At 64.6% G+C, this 19,405-nt stretch overlaps 2 protein-coding genes across 4 annotated transcripts; both read right to left on the bottom strand.

Moving 5' to 3' along the window:
- Nucleotides 1–322: 322 nt before the first annotated feature.
- Nucleotides 323–4,553, bottom strand: DDN (dendrin). Of its 2 annotated transcripts, XM_050924910.1 has the most exons (3): nt 4,476–4,553; nt 3,553–3,639; nt 323–2,895 (listed from the first exon to the last, which is right to left on the bottom strand). In XM_050924910.1, exons 1-3 carry the CDS (start codon nt 4,544–4,546, stop codon nt 996–998), a joined length of 2,058 nt encoding a protein of 685 aa, XP_050780867.1. In that variant the 5' UTR covers nt 4,547–4,553; the 3' UTR covers nt 323–995. The 2 variants fall into 2 exon arrangements, with proteins under 2 accessions (XP_050780867.1, XP_050780866.1); XM_050924909.1 differs by lacking the exon at nt 4,476–4,553 and having other exon boundaries at nt 3,553–4,003.
- Nucleotides 4,554–8,578: 4,025 nt separating this feature from the next.
- PRKAG1 (protein kinase AMP-activated non-catalytic subunit gamma 1) lies at nt 8,579–17,536 on the bottom strand. Of its 2 annotated transcripts, none has more exons than XM_050924940.1 (11): nt 17,483–17,536; nt 14,100–14,148; nt 13,531–13,637; nt 13,012–13,245; nt 12,680–12,725; nt 12,296–12,350; nt 11,854–11,980; nt 11,379–11,544; nt 10,907–10,944; nt 10,306–10,452; nt 8,579–9,462 (listed from the first exon to the last, which is right to left on the bottom strand). In XM_050924940.1, the coding sequence occupies exons 1-11, from the start codon at nt 17,489–17,491 to the stop codon at nt 9,358–9,360; spliced, it is 1,083 nt and encodes a 360-aa protein (XP_050780897.1). In that variant the 5' UTR covers nt 17,492–17,536; the 3' UTR covers nt 8,579–9,357. The 2 variants fall into 2 exon arrangements, with proteins under 2 accessions (XP_050780897.1, XP_050780896.1); XM_050924939.1 differs by lacking the exon at nt 17,483–17,536 and having other exon boundaries at nt 13,012–13,070; nt 13,164–13,245; nt 14,100–14,371.
- Between the last annotated feature and the right edge of the window lie 1,869 nt (nt 17,537–19,405).

Raw genomic sequence — 19,405 nt, 5'->3', positions numbered from 1 at the left:
TGGAGGCACAGAAAATCCCTCACCCAGCAATGAAATGCAGCTGTCTCTGGGGTGGGGCGCAGCAGCTGTTTGGAGGCACAGAGAATCCTTCACCCAGCAATGAAATGCAGCTGTCTCTGGGGTGGGGCGCAGCTTGCTGTTTGGAGGCACAGGGAATCCCTCACCCAGCACTGAAATGCAACCACCTCTGGGGCAGAGCCCTGCAGCTGTTTGTCAGCAAAGCTGTACAGGAGTTTGGGGCCGGACAGTTAACGGAGTCCCGGGCCCGGGCAGCTGCAAGTAGCAAGGGGTTGGTCAGGATATAAACTCACAGAGACGGCAACAAGGTTGGGGCAGAAGCCCCCAGGGGGGTTTATTTCTCTGTGGCCCATTTTACAGCAGGTTCGATTCACACAGAAGAGTCTGGGATAGAGACACAGACGCCTCCATTAACTGCCCCCCAGCAGGGCCGTATCCAGGGCAGGGTGAGCAGGGCAGCTGCCCAGGGTGCAAAGCCATGGGGGGGAAATGATGAAAAAACCCGATGGGCGTGTGTGCAAATACACGCACTCACCCCGGGTGCCAAAATGCCTTGTTACGGCTCTGGCAGGAAGGGCACTAGGGCTGGGATGCCATGCTGGCTCTGATGGGCCTGTCCTGACCCCCACTGGGGAGGGGCACCCGCCTCAGGCTACACAGGAGCGCAGCCCAGGGGTCCTAGCTGGGTCTAAGCTGGTTCTCCCCTTTCAGTCAGCTCTCTGCACCCCGCTGGGCTCCCAGCCCCACCCTGGTGATGAGCCCTTCTGGGGGTCAACTTTGTCCTCCCAAATCTAAGGGGTATTTGAATTGCCAGGCTTGGTCCTGCCCCATCAAGCCCCATCCCACTAGGCCCCGCCCCTCTTGGGCACGCCCTGCCAGGCCCACCCCTCCTAAATATGTGAGAAGGAGAGAGGTGGGCAGGGGTGAGGGGAGGAAAGTGCAGGGCGCACGAGCAGGGCAGGCCCCCTCCATCGCCCTCACCCACTTCTGGGCTTCGCTGCCCTGCTCATCTCCAACCCCTGCTGGCCCCCACCCCAGGCCTCCTGCCCTGGCTCCCCAGCCTCTGGCACTGCCCCCGGGGGCGCCCCCTCGCCAGCTGGGACCACGGTGGCGTCGGAGCCACTGCTCTCCAGGCTGCTGCTGCTGCAGGCCAGGGCTTCATGGCGAGGGCGCCCCCTCCAGGCCATGTGGCTGTGCGGGGCCAGGCCCTCGGGCTCCTCGTCCGTGTCCGAGTCGGGCGCCGTGTGGCGGCGGATGCGGGACACGGCCTCGCGCAGGTCGCGGGTGCAGAGCGCCGGGCGCTTGGCACAGGGCCGGGCTCGAGGGGGCAGGGCCTGCGGCTCACCGTGACTGGAACCGTTCCCAGGAGCCTCCCTGCCCCAACCTGGCCCCGGCTCCACAGAGGGATTGGTGCTGTCCCCCGGGACCCCAGGCAGCTCTTTGGGGGAAGCGGCCGGGCTGGGCAGCCCATGCACTCTGGGGCCCCCCACCAGCCGCTCCGGGCTGCCAGGAAGATCTGCTCCCACCTGCTGGCTCCAGTGCCCGGGGTTCTCCTGCTGGGCACAGGCCCCCTGTGGTTCCTCCAGGCCCAGTTCAGCCATGGGGAGCCCCAAGAGCCGAGCCGCCCTCTCCCCCAGGGAGCCGTCACCGGGGGAAGGGAGTGGGGGCCATGCTGCCCGCTCGGAGGCTCCAAGGTGGGGTCGGCTGGCCAGGAGCAGCCTCTGGCATGGAGAGGCTGGGTCCCGGGGCGGGGGGGACCCCAGAAGCCGCACCTGCTCTCGCTTTGGGGGTGGGATGTACTTGGCGCGAATCACCACGCAGGTGGCATCGATCACAAAGATGCCCCCATGACGGCTTTGGCCTCCGGCTGTGGGGGCCTGGCCAGGTGCCTGCCCCACGGGGCAGGGAGAGGGGGGTGCCCTGCGTTCTGGCCGGCCTCTCTGCTCCCAGCCCTCCCTCTGCCCACTCCTGGTGCTGCCCGTGGAGCTGGCTGCGTAGCCAAAGCCCCAGCCGGAGGGGAGTCGCTGTCGGCCTGGGGCAGAGCCGGGCCCTGCTGCATCCCAGCCCCCGGAGCTGCGGGCCCTGCTAGCCCCTCCGGCTGCCCGGGGCAGTGTGTGGCTGCCACTGTCTGGGCTGGAGAGTGGGTGGAAGAGGGACTCAGCCGAGCCGCCCCGGGCCGTGGACTGCACTGCACCCTCCAGCCCCAGGCACAAGAGCCCCGACCCAGTGCGGCGCCCCAGGGAGCCCGATCCCGCATGGTAGCTCCAGCCACCCAGGACCTCATGGGGGAGCCTGGCCAGTCGCTGCTGGGGGCCACGTGAGCCAGGAGCAGGCTCTGGGCTGCCCCCGGCGGGCCCCTTCCCATGGGGTGCTGCCCGGCCCCGCTTGGCGGCCGGCGGCGCGGGGGCGGCGCGGGGCCGCTTGGTGGGGAGGGTGCGGTGGGGCGCGTCATAGGCAGGGGGTGAGATGTAGGGTGGGGGCCGCGGCTCGTTCGACTTGCGGCTGCCCTGCCCCACCCGGAGCCGCCTTAGCATGTGGGTCTCATAGCTGGGGGGCCCGGCTGGGAGCACCTCCATGGCACTCCCTGCCAGCCACCTCCTGCCCAGGATGCTGGCTGCTGCCCCCTGCCCCCTCCTCTCCAGGGGGGCCGCCCAGCCCGAGCCCCTCCTGCCCTCCGAGCTGCCCCTCGGCTTCCTCTCGCTGGGGGCGTCGCGGTCTCCTCGAACCCCCTTCCCCAGCAGCCGCAGGCCCCGGGGGTTGCCGCTGGAGGGCGACTGGGGCAGAGGAATCGACCTGCTCCACGTGGAGTCCTGGTGCACACGGGGCCCCGGCCGCAGGGCTGGCCACAGCTCAGCCTCAAAGTGCTTCTCCCGACACCTGCAAGGCAGAGAGAGACCCACCTGCTCAGGGCCCGGCCTGGAGGGAGGGGACCCGGCCACCCCACCCACTGCTAGCCTGCTTGTGAGGGGGGCCCAGAGGTCCCGGATAGCTCACTGTGGGATATGTGGGGGGGAGGTCCCGCTAATTGGAGGGGCACATTGGGGTGGAGCATCGGGTGACCCTGCTCCTAGCACTGCCCCTCCCACCCTGGCAGACACCCCCTGGCTTTCCTGGCCAAGGCGGCGGGCAGCAGTGCCCTGGGTGCCCACCCATGGGATGGGGGATAGGCAGGGACTGCAGGGGGTTTGCCATGGGTGACTGATGGTACTCTGGGAGCCTTGGCCAGCAGTGCAGGGGGGCGCCCTGTTGGGTTGATGCCAGGGAAAGGGGAGACGCGTCCCAGTGCTGACCCACAGCCCCCATCTAGCCCAGTCCTGGGCTCCCCCCCACCCAGCTCTGCCAGTGCCTCTCACTCCCGACCCGCAGCCCCTTCTCTCCCAGCCCTCGGCTTCCCACTTCCCCAGCTCTGCTGATGTCCCTCACTCCCGACCTGCAGCCCCCAGCTCATGCACACGGGCCTAGGGAAAGCTTTGCGAAGCGGTGCCCTCCGCCCCCGCCGGGAGGAATGATCTAGTGAGACAGGCCCTGACTCACGCGTACTCCCCCGAGATGCTCCGGTAGATCCAGGGGGTGCCGGGGCCCCGCGCAGGCCAGTGCCCTGGATCCATGGCGCTGCTGTGGCTGCAACAAGAGACCGTGTTAATCTCAACCACCAGCAGGTCCGTCCGCTTGCAGATCTGCAGGTGCCCAGTGCCTGGTGCCCCCCGCTGCCCAGGGCCCCCCAGCACCGGGCAGCCCAGCATGGTCCCAGGGGACTTGCTTGTCCGGCCGCCGTGAGCTGGGCTAGCCCCCGACGGAGCACTACGCGGAGAGGGAGGGATTGGGGCTGCCTGTGCCCACGGGCTGCTTGCGAGCCTGGGAGCTCCGTGCCAGGGCTGTGTCGGCAACATGCACCGGGAGCAGCGCTTTGTGCGGGCGGGTGAGTGCCAGCCTGCCAGCCGCCAGAACAAAGCGTGCACACAGGGAGACAGGCATGCAGCTTGCGTACGCACACACACACACACACACACACACACACATGCACAAACACACACATGCACGTGCACGCACACACATGTGCAGACACACACAAGTGCACACACACATGCACATGCACACTCGCACAGAACACTCGGTGTGCGCACGCTCTGGAACACATGCAGTATGTGTGCGCACACACACACGCACACATATATACATGCACGCCCTGAAACACATGCAACCCTCCCCAGCAGGTCCTGCAACATGGCCCCTCTCCTGGTACCCTGCAGATGCTCCGCTCCCCCCGCCCCCTCCAGCACCCATTGGGTGCCTGGCTGGGCCCTGGATGATGGCAGCACCTGCAGGCGAACCCCATGAATGCTGCCTGCTCCCCGACTGCTCTGCGAGCCACTATGTGATCTAGGGGGCGAGAGCTTGTTGATAGGGGACACCCCCTTCCCAATTGATGCCCCAGACCCCGGGCTGCTCCCATGTACCTGTTGACGGGCCCCTCCCGCAAGCCCAGCTGGGCAGAGCTCAGCTCAGCCTGTGGCCCGTGCAGGGTCATTGCTGGGTTAATGGGGCTCTCGCCCCCCCCCCCAGCAGCGCAGGCCGCTGCAAGGCGCTGGGAGTATCTGCCCCCTCATCTGAAAGGGCCTCCCAGCTGCTTCCCCCTGTGTCATGTCACCTCCCAGCCCTGCCGGGGGGAGGGGGCAGCTCTGTCTAGTGGTTAGAGCCAGGACGCCTGGGTTTGATCCCCAGCTCCGGGAGGGGCCTGGGGCTGGGAGCCAGGATGTCTCGCCTGGTCAGGGCTCAGGCCCCCCTAGGCTTTACACAGGGACCCCCCCCATCACCCCGAGAGATGCAGCAAGCGCACAAATTACAAGGTTTGGCACAACGTGCTGCAGCCCACGCCGGCTCCGAGCGAAACCTAGCAACCAGGCGCCGGCATGGCAACGGGCCCCAGCCGGGCTCCAGCTCTGCCCAGAGGGGCTGGGGGGGCTCTGCCGAGGGGACATGGGGGGGAAGTCCCGACGAGTTGGGCTGGGGCTTGTTCCTCTGGGCAGAGCAGCTGGGGGGTGGCTCTGATCTGCCCTGGCCAGGGTGTACATTGGTGACAAGGGTCCCTGCCTGAGAACCCAGGCGACCGGGCCGGGGTCAGGGGTCTCAGGTGGGCCAGCAGGAGCCGGCCCCCGAGGCAGGAAGGTCCCAGTCTGCGCCCAGTGCTGGAGACGAGACCAGGCCCAGTTCAGCCGCACCCTGTGCCCACCCCTCAGCCCTTCCCCCAGCAGTGCCCCCCGTGACCTGGCTGCCTGTTTCCGTCCCTCGCTGGGCTCCGGCCTGGCCAGGGACCTCCCTGAGCCTCCAAACCCGCTGAGCCACGGCCCCACCTGCCCGCGCAGCTCTCGGACCCCGACCCCAGCGGGACGGCAGGGCCCTGGCGCCAGGACGGAAGAGCTGACAGGAGCAGGCGGCTCCGGGTGTCACTGCTCACCCCCCCCCCCGTGTCCCTCATAGCCTCCTACCCGGCAGGGAATGTGCCTGGCTCAGCACTGCCCGAGGAGGCACCAGGGCTGTGGCTGCCTCCCCAGTGGCAGGGGAGCCGAGGCAGGAGATGAGCGAGGACGGGTGTGAAGGTGCTCCCCCCACCCTGCATCCGTCACCCCCTCCTCACCCCCCCTACAGCCTGTACCTGGCACCCCCAGGTCTCCCACCCTGCACCTGGCACCCCCAGCCCCCCTCCCATCCTGCACCTGGCACCCTCTGTCCCCTACCCTGCAGCCTGCCCCCCCTTGCAGCCAGCAGCTTGCACCCTCCCCACCCTGCACCTGTCACCCCCTCCCAGCCCCCCTGCAGCCTGCACCTGGCACCCCCAGGCCTCCCACCCTGCACCTGGCACCCCCAGGCCTCTCATCCTGCACCTGGCACCCTCTGCCCCTCTACCCTGCAGCCTGCACCCTCCAGCCCGCTCCCACCCTGAAGCCTGCACCTGGCACCCCTGTGCCCCCGTCACCCCCTCCCCTGCTGTCTGCGCCTGGCAGCCTATGCTGAGCCCCCCCCAAGACAAGTGGCTCCTAGTTAAGTTCATGCTGCTCCCAGCCTTGCCCTTGTCCCCACGCTCCCTGCCCCCCCACAGGTCAGAGGCAGCTCCAGCCCAAGCCATGGTGGGACTGTAGTGGCTGCTGCTGGGGGCGGGGGGGCAAGGCCCAGGTAGTGAGAGGCCGATGCCTTCAGGCGGGGGGGGTGTTAGACAGCAGCTGGGCTCCCCAACCTATGCCAGCAGGGCCCTGGAGCCAGGCCGGGGTCCCTGGGCTCTGAGGAGGCTCCTGTAAGCAGAGGAACCCAGGAGTCCTGACTCCCAGCCATGTACTTACTGCTCCCTCGGGCTCAGAACCCAGGTGTCCTGGCGCCCAGCTCTGACCACTACCCCACGCTCCCTTCCTCCTTACCCCTCGCTGCAGACGCCCCCAGACCCGCTGCTGTCCTGGGCTGCCTGGTCACCCCTCCCGGCCCAGCGGCTCCCCTGCTGGTCTGAGCCAGGGAGCTGGCAGAGGCTGGCGTCTGGAGGAGGGGTCCTACAGCCCCCCCTCGCCCCCGGCACTTTCCACCCTTTTAGAAAACCCACCGGTGGAACAAACAGGGATTTACGGGCTGGACAACAGCGCAGGCTCAGCGGATTCCCGGCCACCCTGCCCCGGGAGGGTCACACAGTGGGGCAGACAGGACAGCCAGCCCCATGGGGAGCCAAAAGCCCCCCGTCACCCACTGGCTCGGGAGGGGGGACAGCAGGCCCTGCACTGTGCTCCAGCGGGGGCAGGTCCCAGGGGTCCCTCTGTAGATAAATCTCTGCGTTAAGCTTCCATATGACTCTGTATTATGCCCCCATGTTCCTACAACTTCGTGTCAGCTCCGCCTGTAGAACACATGGCACTGAGCCTCGGGCTAATGTTCAAAAAATGTCTTTTTGCTCAGAGTAGAATAAGATCCCCCCCCCCTTTAATCAATGGCCCTGTTGAATGAGCGAGGTGTGAATGAGGCAGGGTGGAAGGCAGCACCAACAGCTGGAGAGGGGATGGGAGCCAGACCCACGAACAATGAAGTGTCCAGGGGGCTCACTGAAGCAGCACAGACCTACTGCCAGCCATGGGGGTCAGAAGCCAGCAGCTGCTTTGGGGAACACCCTCTGCGCAGCACTGGGACAACACTCAGAGCAGCAGAACAAGGACCAACAGACACATTTTTGAAGCTGGTCCAGCTGTGCAGCAGAGGGACACTGCTATAGATGTGAGGGGTCTTGCACAGGACCCTGGGTCTCACCTTGTCAACATGGAGCACCGATCCGGATCAGCAGAAGCCCGGCTCCCCCCTCTAACTCACCTGGGCAGTGAAGGGGAGGAACTCACTGGTAACAAGGTCGAGCGTGTGCACGAGATCTCACGTGCGTATGATACAGGGTTGATGGTGATACATGTATCGCCAAGAAGCGTGGCGCTGCCTTATTCCCCCTGAAGAGCCTGGGCGGCACTTCACATACAACACCTCAATGGACCAGGAGCCGAGCAGTGACGGGTTCAAATCCGCCTGCTGGGACGAGGGAGACGCCCCAGCACTGAGCGCATCCCCCAGGGCAGCTGTTTCAAGCTCTTACAGGGCCCAGCTCAGGAGCTAGTAGAGCCCAGGCCCCAGGCTGGGTGACCACAGGGCTGGGCTACCAGGGCTCTGCGGGTCAGGATTTGTTCTGTTCCACACAGGTTCTCATCCCGCTCACGGCATCCTGGTACCGAGGCACCTTTCAGTGGGGCACTGGGCGACTTGACCAACACTGGGGCTCTCGCCCTGCCTGGGGGAGGGGGGTGCATCCTGCAGGGCAGGGGGGGTTGTTTATACAATCTCAGAAAGTGGGGCTGGAAGGACCCGGCTGAGGCCCAGCCCCAACAGATCTGCAGAGTTCGCAGGTCCCCCCTGCGCTCCAGACTCCCCATGCTGGGTGTGAATCGTTCCTCCCAGGCCAGGGGCTCGAACCCTTGGCTTGTTCCTGGTGCTCTGCTCTGGCCGGTCCTGCACTAACCCCCCCACAGCAGCATGATGCCAGGACTGGACCCAGCGCCGAGCAGCGTGGGACAACACCCGGCCTGTCTGATGCACAACGCTCCTTTAACACACCCCAGGACGACATTTGCCATTTCTCAGCTACACCTTGTTGGCTCATTTGGTTTGTGGTTCACTCGGACCCCCAGCTCCTTTCCGGCCGTGCTACCACCAGGCCACTTCTCCCCCTGGTGTAGCTGCGCCCTAGAGTTTCCCTTCCTAAGGGAAGTACTTTGCACTTGTCTTCGTGGAATTTCATCATGTGGAAGGTCATTTTGAATTCAAATCCTCCCCTCCAAAGTGCTCACAAGCCCACCCAGCTTGGTGTCAGCGACAGATTTTCTAAGCATTCTCTGCACCATCAGCCATGTCATTAATGAAAATATGGCCGAGCAGCAGACCCAGGACCGAGCCCCGTGGGCCCCTGCTAGAGACGCCCTGCGAGTTTCATAGCAGCCCCTTGCTAATGACTCAGACTGGTCCATCGGCCACTTACACAGCCGCCCAAGAGTAACTTCATCCAGACCCATGGCCTGGTTTTTATTAGACTTACAGTAACCGAGCAGCGATGGGTGCAGATGCCACGGGCAGGGGGCCCCGGGCACAAGCACCTGGGAACCTCCTCCCCCAACGGCTGCCGGCCCAGACTCCAACTCAAGCTGGGCGTGTCAGGTTCCAACCTCGCGGCAGCGAGAGGAAGAGTGAGTGAGGCCCCCGCCCCAGGCCGGGGCTCTGGCGCCAGGCTGTGAAGACGGTGCTCAGTAAAAACAGGGTTTGGACTTTTAGGGAAGGGGGGAATCACTGGGGAATGGGGGGTGGAGTTCCAGATGCCTGGGGGCAGGGCTGTGGGGCACTGCAGGGCAGGAACTGGTTGAGTTCTGACCCCTGGGGGGTGGGGGATGAAATAAGGAAACTGTTCCAGCCCCCCAGGGGTGGCCAAAGGGCCCCAGGGTGCAGAAATGGGAACAGATCCAGCACCGTGGGGCAGCTGATCACACAGGGCTTCCCTAGCCGTTTCAGAGGGGCTGGCAGCACCAGTGCAGGATGCCAGCAAGCATCCCCCCGGCCAAGTGACGCGCTGGTGGGGCCTGGGACCCAGCCTGCCCAGGAGAATTGGGGGGTTTATTGCTGGCTTTTGGCCGGTGTGCAGCTGGCTCGGGAGGCGTGATGCTGGTGGAGCAGTGGCAGGGCCAACGCGTGATGGGTGCCGGGGGGGTCTAGCATCCTCGGTCCCTGTCACTCACAGCCCCACCTCGGCGACAGTCTCAGACAGGCAGTGGGGCGCCCCCCTCAGGGCCAGGGCCCGCCCGGGAGCACCAGCGCCTGCAGGATGTCAGAGAGGGAGACGATGCCCTTCACCACTTCACTCTCGTCCACCACCACCAGCCTGTGGACCTGCGCAGACAGACAGACAGACAGAGACAGACAGAGTGACCGACCAACCGCGGTCAGGCAGGGGCCCTGCAGCCCACGGGAGCTTGGTCCCCCCACTACTGACACTGCGGTTTGGGACAGGAAGTGGGGGAGGCGGAGCTGTGGGCAGGGTGGGGTGGGATTGGCCAGGTCACTGCCCGGGGGGGCCAGGCTGACTGGGAGGGAAGAATCGTCCCTGCCCCTGGTCTCCCACTCTAGCTGCTGGGTTGGGTTGTATCCGTCTCCAGGAAGGGCCCCACAGGGCATGGGGTGGCCATGGGGGGCTCCAGAGGAGCATCAGGAGGATAGGAGGGGCCCCATGCGTGATAGGGGGGCCATAGGAGGCACCATGGGGGGGGTAGGAAGGGCCCCATGGGATATGGGGGGGGTCATAGGGGGCTCCGCAGGGCATGAGGGGATAGGAGGGGCCCTGCGGGGTATGGGGGGGCCATGGGAGGCTCCGGGGACCATGGGGAGACAGGAAGGGCCCTGTGGGGTATGGGGGGGCCATGGAGGAATAGAGGGGCCTCACAGGACATGGGGGGCTCCAGGGACCATGGGGGGATAGGAAGGGCCCTGCGGGGTATGGGGTGGCCATGGGGGGGCTCCAGAGGAGCATCGAGGGGATAGGAGGGGCCCCATGGGTGATAGGGGGGCCATGGGAGGCTCCGTGGACCATGGGGGGGTAGGAAGGGCCCCATGGGGTATGGGGGGGCCATGGGGGAATAGAGGGGCCCACAGGGCATGGGGGGCTCCAGGGACCATGGGGGGATAGGAAGGGCCCCGCGGGGTATGGGGGGCTCCAGGGGGGCAGGGAGTGATTACCTCGGCCTCCACCAGGCGGTTGATGATGGTCTCCAGGGTCTCGTGTCTGTAGCACTTGAGCACCCCCTCGAAGTACTGCGAGCGATGCTGCAGCGCCTGCGTCACCGTCACGTCCAGGTTGTTGTACGTCTTCTCGGCCGCCAGGTTCTGGGCACGGGGGGGAATGGGGGGAGCTGCACTCGCTGGCCCCAGAGCAAACCCCACCCGCTGCTCATTCTGCCCCACAGCAACCTGCCCCCCGGAGTGGGCTGAACTCAGCCACGCCCAGCAGTGACAGCCACCCCAGGCAACGCCTCGGGGCTCTGTGTGGGGCACCCATGTGCCAAGTGGGGAGAGCACCCACCCCACCAGCCGGCGCAGGTACCCCTCACCCCCTCCACATCCCCAGTCCCACCAGCCGGCACAGTACCCCCCATCCCTCCAGTTCCTCCCCCATCCCACTAGCTGGCGCAGGTACCCTCATCCCCCCAGCTCCCCCCTCATCCCACCAGCCGGTGCAGGTACCCCCATCCCCGCCCACATCCCACCAGCTGGCGCAGGTACCCCCATCCCACCAGCCAGCGCAGCCCTCCTCCGCCCTGGCATTGGGGGCGGTACTTACAATGACGTCAAACTTGGAGTAAATGTCCACGACCCGACCTGAGACAGAGAAGGGGAAGGGCTGGTGAGAAGGGATAGGGTCCTCTGGGGGCCCGGCCTCGTGCTGGGAGCTGAGGATGAGCTGAGCGTGGGAGGGGGATGCGGGAGTGCGGGAAGCAGGAGCCCGGCTGCGCAGACAAAGCTCTGGTTTGGCACGGCGGCTCGGGATTGGCGCGTTCCTGTTGGGCACGCTGCCTCGGGGGGCCTGTGGCTTTGCATGGGTGGGTCTCAGCTTGGCTTGGCCCCCGGGGAGCTCGCAGGCAGTCCAGGCTAGACCTGTGTGCCGAGGAATGATCCGCAGCCCCAGGACCATCCCCTCTCCGGAGTGGGGGCTGGCAGGCTCCTGCCTGGGGGCGCGGCTCTGGGCCCGTCGCTCGGGGGAAGATACGGAGACTGCGGGCTCAGGGTGGGACACACCATGTTCTCCCCCTCACCTGACTCGTCCACCACGGGCAGGGCGGAGACGCGGTGCTGCACGAAGATGCCCAGCGCAACGTAGAGCGGCGTGTTGGGGCGCACCAGGGCAATGTTGGCGTAGGTGCCGATCTTCAGCTGCTCCAGCGTTTTGGCCATGAATTCCGGCTTTGGGACCTCTGTTATCTGCGGGGAATTCGGGGGGGGGAGGGGGTGTCATGTGCCACCGGCCCAGGCTGGGGAGGGGTGGGGGGGACCCCTGCAGCCAGAGGAGAGCGGCACTAACCACCTTCTCGGCCCGACGGCAGGGGCTGGGCAGCACTGCCCCGGGCCGAGCGGGGCAGATGCAGCTGTTCCTCGGCGCCGCATGGCAGCCTGTATGGGGCGTGTTCCCGCTGTGGGTCGGCTGGACAGGCCAGGCACCTGAGCCAGGGCAGCAAGGGGGCGGATTACACGAGCCCCCACGTGGCGAGGACCCCGGCGGGCAGGACTTACGAAGAGCTTGAGGAACTTGAGGATGCGTTTGTGCGTGAGGATGTAGAGGGTGTTCCCCGAGTCCGGGTCGATGACGGGCAGCCGGTGGATCTTGTTCTGGATCAGCGAGGAGACGGCGTCGAAGAGGCTGCGAGACAGAGGGGCGGGGTAGACAGGTGCCCCGAGCATGGGCAGAGCCCCCCGGACTCCTGGGTTCACTCCCAGCGAGGGTGGGGAAGGCCAGCGGCCTGTGCCGGGATCCTGGGCTCTCGGCTAGCACTGGATGGCAGCCCACAGCCCCAGCGCCTGTGACCATCATATGGAGACCAGAGCGGCCCAGCCCCCACTGAACATGGGGTCCCCCCCACGGGGTCTTGGGCCAGGCCTGGTCCCCCACCGCCCCCTTTCCCAGAGGGCATGGGGAGCCCCCAGCGAGCCGGGCGGGCAGCAGCCAAGGTCTTACCTGGCATTGGGGGAGATGCAGACCAGCGGTTTGAAGGAGTCTTGCAGATACACCTCTGGGGGGAGAGGAGACGCACTCAGCGAGGCCCACAGTGCAGGCTGGGTCCCAGCCAAAGGAAGGGGGCACCGTGGGGCAGGCACATGGGCCTGGAGCAGCTTTCTTCTGGTAGGAGACAGTCCAGCTCTGCCCTTGGCACAGGGGGTGCTGCAGAGCCCAGGGGATCCCAGCACGGTGCCCCATAGCTCCCCCCACCTGGCACCACTGCACCTCCCCCACACAGTGCTCCCCACTTCTCCTTCATCCTCACCCCCCAAACACCCCACCCCCCCAAACAGCCTGGCGAACCCCCCCGTGCCCCCTAAACACCCCCCCGCACCCCCTTACCTCGCCACGTTTCAATTTTATGCTCCTCCAGCTCGTAGATTTGAACCTAGACACCGGGGGAGGGGAGTCAGCCTCAGTCATCTCGGCAGTTGGACCAGGTGCAGTTTGGGGGCTGTGTCGGGGGGAGGGGGGCAGAGTCCTCAGCACTAACACGCCAGTTGGGCGAGACACCCAGGACTGAGGGGCATGACCCTGGTGACCATTGCTGGGGGCTCGGCTATGACTCCCAGTCCCACGGGAACGAAGCTGGCAGGGTCCGGGGCGCATGGAGCCGGGGGCGGGTACCCATCCCTGGCACGGGGGGGGTGGGCGGGGGGCGTGCCTGTCCTTACCATGGCCGACTTGTAGTAGCGATGGAGGATGTTGATGAAGTCGGTGATGGTCAGCATCCCTATAGGGGAGAGAGCAAGTGAGAGGGGCAAGGAGCCTCCGGGCAGCCCGTTCCCCAGGGCCCTTCTGGCCCCCAGCCCTGACCCGGACTTACCCACAAAGCTCTGCGTCTTGCTGTCCCACAGCGGGGCGGCCCGCACACCGTTGGTGACCAGCGCGAAGAAGGCTTTTTTCACCTGCAGCCCAACACAGACACACGTCAGAGCGGAGGGGGGGGGGGGCAGAGCCTGTCAGAGCTCCCGGGGGCTGAGGGGCCTGGCAGAGGTCATGGGAGTGGGGCACCCTGAGCAGCCAGCACTGGGGGCCGTGCCCAGGGAAGCCAGTCTCTGGGCCTCCTGCCCCCTGGGGTGAGCACATCTGTGCCATGGGGGACCACCCTGGGGTGTGGGCACACACATAGCCAGGGCCAGTCTCCCCACGCCCTGTCCAGCCCCCCCGGGTTGCCAGGGTGGAGCACCCACCTGCAGGGAGGTGTCGAAGACGACCAGCTTGGAGCTGGTGGGGATCAGGTCGTAGCAGCGATGGGACTTCATGAAGCAGGAGTACACCCCGCTGCCGGGCTCCACGTCTGGGGGGAGAAGGCGCTGTCAGGGGGCTGGGGGAGGGGAGTGCAGGGGCCTGCGCTGGCAGTGAGACTGGGCAGGAGGTGGGCACGCGGTGCCCCCAGGGTGTATGGGGGCGAAGGTCTGGGAGGTCATGGGAGTCCTGTCCCCAGAAGCAGCTCTTGCTCCCAGTCTGGGCGCATGCCCCCTCCCCTGCATGGCTCCTGCAGCCCGTGCCTAGCTCAGGCTCCCCCAGCGCTGGGCACTGCGTGGCGAGGGGAATGGGCCCGACGGAGCAGCCCCAGGAGCCGCGAGGACAGGCTGAAAACCCTGGGGGCTGAGAACTGCTGCCTGAGGAGGGTGATAAATTGTTCTCCGTCCTGGGAGGCTGGACACGCCCCTGCTAGGGCTGGCCTAGAAACACCGGACAGGACGGTCCCCGACCCCCGTCTGCCTCAGGCAGCGAGCAGCCCCAGCCCAGCCCTCACCTTCCGGTGCCAGGGGGCACTTCTCGGCAACGCTTTCAGGAACCGGGCCCTGCAGACAGACAGAAATGAGAGACGCCCCCGGCGACCCACAGCGCTGTGCCCCCAGCCCCGAGACGAGACCCTCCCCCCGAGCAGAGCAGCTGCTGGGAAGAGGAGAAGCAAGAAGGGACACTGGATAGAAGACACGGGGCGGGAGAGCAGCTGAACACGGACTCATTGCTTTGGGAAGGGACCATGGAGCCCTGCTGCTGCAGACACCCCCCACCCACACACACAGCAGGCACCCCCTCCCCTTGCTGGTAACCCCCTCCCCACTCTGCAGCCAACCCCACACACACAGCAGGCACCACCCCTTGCGGGCAGGCACCCCCCACACACACAGTGGGCACCCCCTCACCCTGTGTGTAACCCCTCCACACTCACACAGTGGGCACCCCCCCCTTGCGGGTAACCCCCTCCCCACTCTGCAGGCAACCCCACACACACACAGTGGGCACCCCCCACACTCTGCGTGTAACCCCCACCCCACACTCACACAGCGGGCACCCCTCTGGCCCTGCTCCTGTGGGCAACCCCCACCACACACACACAGCAGGCACCCCCACCCTGCCAGTAACCCCTTCCCCACTCTGCAGGCAACCCCCCCCCCACACACACACAGTGGGCATCCCTCCAGCCCTGCTTCTGCGGGCAGCCCCCCCTCAAACAGACACAGCAGGCACCTCCCCACACCCTGTGAGTAATCTCCTCCCCACTCTGCAGGCAACCCCCCCCACACACACAGCAGGACCCCCCCCCGGCCCTGCTCCTGTGGGTAACCCCCTTCCAACTCTGCAGGCCACCACTCCCCCCTCCAGCAGCTCTGCTCTTGCAGCACCTTAAAAAGCCTTTTTCAGAGATCATTTTAAAGTGCCCCTGCCCCGTGCCCGGGGCTACCCATCCCACTCAGGGCATGGAGCACAAGAGGCAGGACAGCAGGCTTCCTTCCCCTGCCCATTCCTAGGGGAACTCCCACCCCACCCAGCCAGGGCTCCTCTAACCTCCCGCCGGCCCCAGCAGCAATGCCTGGGCCCAGCTGAGTAGGGAAGTGACTTGCCCACACAGTGCGGCAGAGCTGGGTGAGAAAGAACCCAGGAGTCCTGGCTCCCAGCCCCTGCTCGAACCCGCTCCTTCCCTAGTGCAAAGGGAGCCGAGCAGCACTGGGTTTCTAGGTGGGGCGGCTGGGGCCCTAACACCCCTCAGGCTGCAAGGCCGCCTCAGCCAGGGAGCTGCGAGAGGAAGCGAAAGCCAAGCCGCACTTTTCACTTTCCTTTTCAGAGAGGAAACCTGGCTCCGTCCCAGGGCTGGCCTGGCTCTCGAGGAAGCTCCGGCTGCTACAAGGGAGCGACCACTTCTCAACTTATTTCAGGGCGCTTCGCAAACCGCACCCAGGAACCGCTTCTCATCCCTCCGACAGGCAGCCACCTCTGCGGCAGAGCCCGGCAGCTGGTTACCCGCGCACAGCAACCCTGCCCCAGTGCTCGGGACAGGGAGGGAGAATCCTGCCCCCAATTCAGAAAGAGAAGGGGCGATGGAGGGGGCAGGAGGCCCAGCCGGCGTGCGCCCAGGACACAGATCTAGCACCTTGACAGACCCTGGTGACCATGGCGCGGCAGCGGTGTGCCGTTGGATGAACCATCGGGGCAGAGGGAGCCTGAGGGCCAGCCGGCCGGCCAAGGGGTGGGGCCAGTCCCAGATCCAGCCGCATCTCAGCATGGAGACCACGGGGACATTTCTCCGGCAGGAACCAGACTGAGTCCCCCCAGCTCATCCCACCACGGCCACTGCCACGACAGGACTTAGACCAGGCCTGGCACCCCAACCACAATCCCACTAAACCCCCAGCAATGGTTGCCTGGCTGGGGCTCAGCCATCGGCTCAGGCTGACCGCAGACTCCCCAATAGCCCTAATCTGTGGGCTCTCTCCCTTTAGGCCGGGCATCCTCCAGCCTGCCTGAAACGCTGACAGCACCAGCCCGCGGGCACTGCCCCAGCACCCAGATTCAGCAACCCCTCCCCCCCCCCCCGGGCCTCCCTGCTGCAGAGAAGCATGGCCACAGGGAGGCCCTGCCTGGTCAGTTACAAGGTGCTCCCCCAGCACGTCCCAGAGCACAGGACTGCCCCATGCACCCAGGTCTGTGCCTAAAGCCAAGCAGTGGGGCTGGGAGCAAATCCCACCCGGCTCTCTGGCCTCCAACTTCCACTGGCTGCCCTGGGTGGGGATTTTAACCCCTAGGGCGCTCACAGAGCAGGTGGGCAGGGACCGCAGCTGGTCCAGCCCTGAACGTTACTTCCAGGCCAAGAGCCCCCAGAGCCCGGCAGGCCCCCTCTCTGGCAGTGTCTCAGCTGGGGCAGCGAGGGAGCTGACCAGAGACACGGCAGAGTCCCCAGCTCGGGGCTCAGCACAGCAAAGGCCTAGGAGGAGGAAATGGGGGATGTGGTCACAGGCTGGGCTGGACACGGAGCTCACACCACCGAGCTGGGAGGTGCGGGATGCCCCCAGAGGAGCAGCCCCCTGCCTGTGCACAGCCCCACGGCACCGTGACAGCCCAGAGGAATCCATGCCCAGGCCATGGGTCTGGGCTGCAGCCCGAGAGGGGCTCCCCAGCTCCCTGGCAGGGCTCCGCGGGCACGGGACAGAGAGAGCTCCCAGGATATGAATAAGAAACGGGCTTTGGGCAGGAAAGGTCACGGCTCAGGAGCCAGGGAGAGGAGGCCCCAGGCAAGGCTGCCAGGGGGCACCCAGCTGGTCAGGGCACCATGGGGCCACAGGGAAAGCCCTGCTCACCTGCCACCTCTGGGAAAACGACCCTTCCGGTGCCCTGGCCCCGGGCCAGCCTGGCTGCCGAGGGGGGACACGGCGTGGCCCAAGGGCCATTGCACCAGGCGGTGCCACCCACCCGGGCGAGGCGCCGGAGCCGGCCTGGCCAGGGGCACCGGACGATTCGCTCTCTGCCCCGGGCCCCCGCTGGCGCGGCCTGGCCAGGGCATCGGGGGCCCAGGCTCGGTAGAGGCGGCCGCCCCACACCGGGGTCTGGGCCCGGAGCAGGCGGGAGACACCGGGGGGGGGGCAGGTCTGGCCCCCGAGGAGCAGCATCGACTGAGGCTGGGCACGTGCCGGGGGTCTCTGCTCCAGGGGCCCCCCCAGACCCCCCACCACGAGGGAAGTTAATGGGGGCGACGCACCCCCGGGGGCACCAGCCGGAGGGGAGAAAGGGGCCCGATCCGGGCGGGGCCCCCAAGGGTCGCGGGGCCCGATCCCGGGGGCCGGCTCCCCACGCGGACCGACGGGGGCTGCCGCTCCGGCGACACCCCCCTCCCCGGGGCCCCGGCCGCGCTCTCACCGCCTCCATGGCCGCGGCTCGTCTCGCTGCCGCCGAGCACCCGGGGGCAGCAGCGGACGGGGGCGGAGCCGGAGCGATTCACTTCCGCCCGGATCTGCTTCAGCCGCTTCCGCCAGCAGAGATCATGTGACCGGAAGTAGTCCCAGGAGGCTAAAATAACCCCCGACCCCGGCGCCCTTTGACCTCCCGCGGAGCCCGAACGTCCCTTCCGCTAATTACCGGGGGGGCGGGGCCCGCGGAACTCCCCGCCCCCAGACCCCCCGCCGGGCCTGGCCGCGTGCCGGTAGCTCGGTCCGGCCCCCCGGGGGGGGGCAGGAGCTGGGCACGTGGGGGCGAGCCGGGCCGAGAAGAAGGAACCCACAGGCGGACGTGCGGGACCAGCCAGGATTTAAAACGCACTTTTATTTTTTTTCCTTTAAAAACAACCTCAGAGAAGCAAAGTGTGAATCTCTCTTCGCCTCTTGAACCATCAGTTATGCACATTTCAAAGCTACACCCAATACAAAATGCCACGTACAAGTTCCGTTCTGTTTTTCTTAGAAAAGGAATAATTTTATTTGTTTCCATTCTTTTCTTTGTTACGAAGGACAACCTCGCTGTACAGGATACACACAGAAAATAAAATCCCAAACACAAAGGAAGATTCCTCAGAGTCCACCTTGCCATAGTTTTATTTTAAACTTTATTCTTTAAAAAAAACCCAACGAAATAATAAATGGTTATTTCAGGATCATAAAAGATAAAACTTAAAATATAATATCTGCAACTGTAAACAAACAGAAGTATTGGACAAGGCTTTGAATGCAAATTTACAAGCAGAGAAGTTTAAAAAAAAATCAAAGGTCAGCTCTGGGACTGGATTATAGTTTATATAAAAATTAAAAACTGTATAGGTTTTCCCCCCTCCCCAGCTAAAATCTACAGGACTATTTTATACTCTAACCATAGTCTAAAAAGTCATACAACCTGCTATAGTTTGTTATTTTCTTTACTCTTGCCCAGTTTTAATCATTTTTTGTAGTAATTTTTTAAATTTTTATTTTATACACTTTACAGCCTTCCAAGTTATTGGAAAAAACAAAAGTTATACTGGCTTTTTCTCTCACACATCTGTATTTTAAAATAACATCCAGTGGTTTTATTATTGGTAAAAACATTTTTTTCTCTACACAGCTCCTGTTTTATTTACAGTTTTAAATTTAAATTGTGTATATTTTTTATTTTATTATTCCCTGCCCTCACCCCGAGTTTTAACATTTCATTTTAAACCTTTTGCAGCTTTGAATAGTTGCAGAAGCAGCTTTTTAAAAACGCAACAGTTCTTCTCTCTCACTTGAAATCTTTTGATTTAAAAACATAAAATGCCCTGGGGCCCCCTCCCCCAGATTTCACTCCCCTCAAAATAATCTCACTTCATTTAATTCCCTCTCCCGCCCCAGGAGAGGAAGCAAGTTTAATACAAAAGAGAACCCTCCTCAGCTGAGCCAGGCAGCTGTGGCATGGGAGAGCAGGTCAGGAGTTCATTTCTGCTTCTTTCCTCACAACTGTGCTATTCCCTGTGCCATCCCCGAGGGGGTGGGGGGTCATGCCTTTGTGCGTTAAGAGATGTCAAATGATACAGTTTAATGGAAAGGGGCAACGAGCACAGGACCTCCAGCCCCATCTGGTTTACAGCAGTCTTAGAAGGTCCCTCCCGGATGAGCATTCAACCGTCAGCAATAGGGGGCTGTGGGAGGGGAGGTTGGAGGGGGAGAAGTGGTGCCTGGTTTGTAATGCCACCAATCCCCTCCCCTCCCCAGGGAGCCCATGCATGGCAGGAGGCTCCTGGACCCTGTCACGTACAGGGTCTCTATTTAACAATGGAGACAAGAGCAGGGAGGATGTTTGCTCCCCTCGGCTGAGTTATGGAACACGTCCCCCCGC

This window comes from Gopherus flavomarginatus, chromosome 16 (genome assembly GCF_025201925.1).
Source record: "Gopherus flavomarginatus isolate rGopFla2 chromosome 16, rGopFla2.mat.asm, whole genome shotgun sequence".
NCBI lineage: Eukaryota > Metazoa > Chordata > Testudines > Testudinidae > Gopherus > Gopherus flavomarginatus.
The sequence above is the reverse complement of the archived record's forward strand: the minus strand, read 5'-3'. Positions and strand labels throughout refer to the sequence as shown.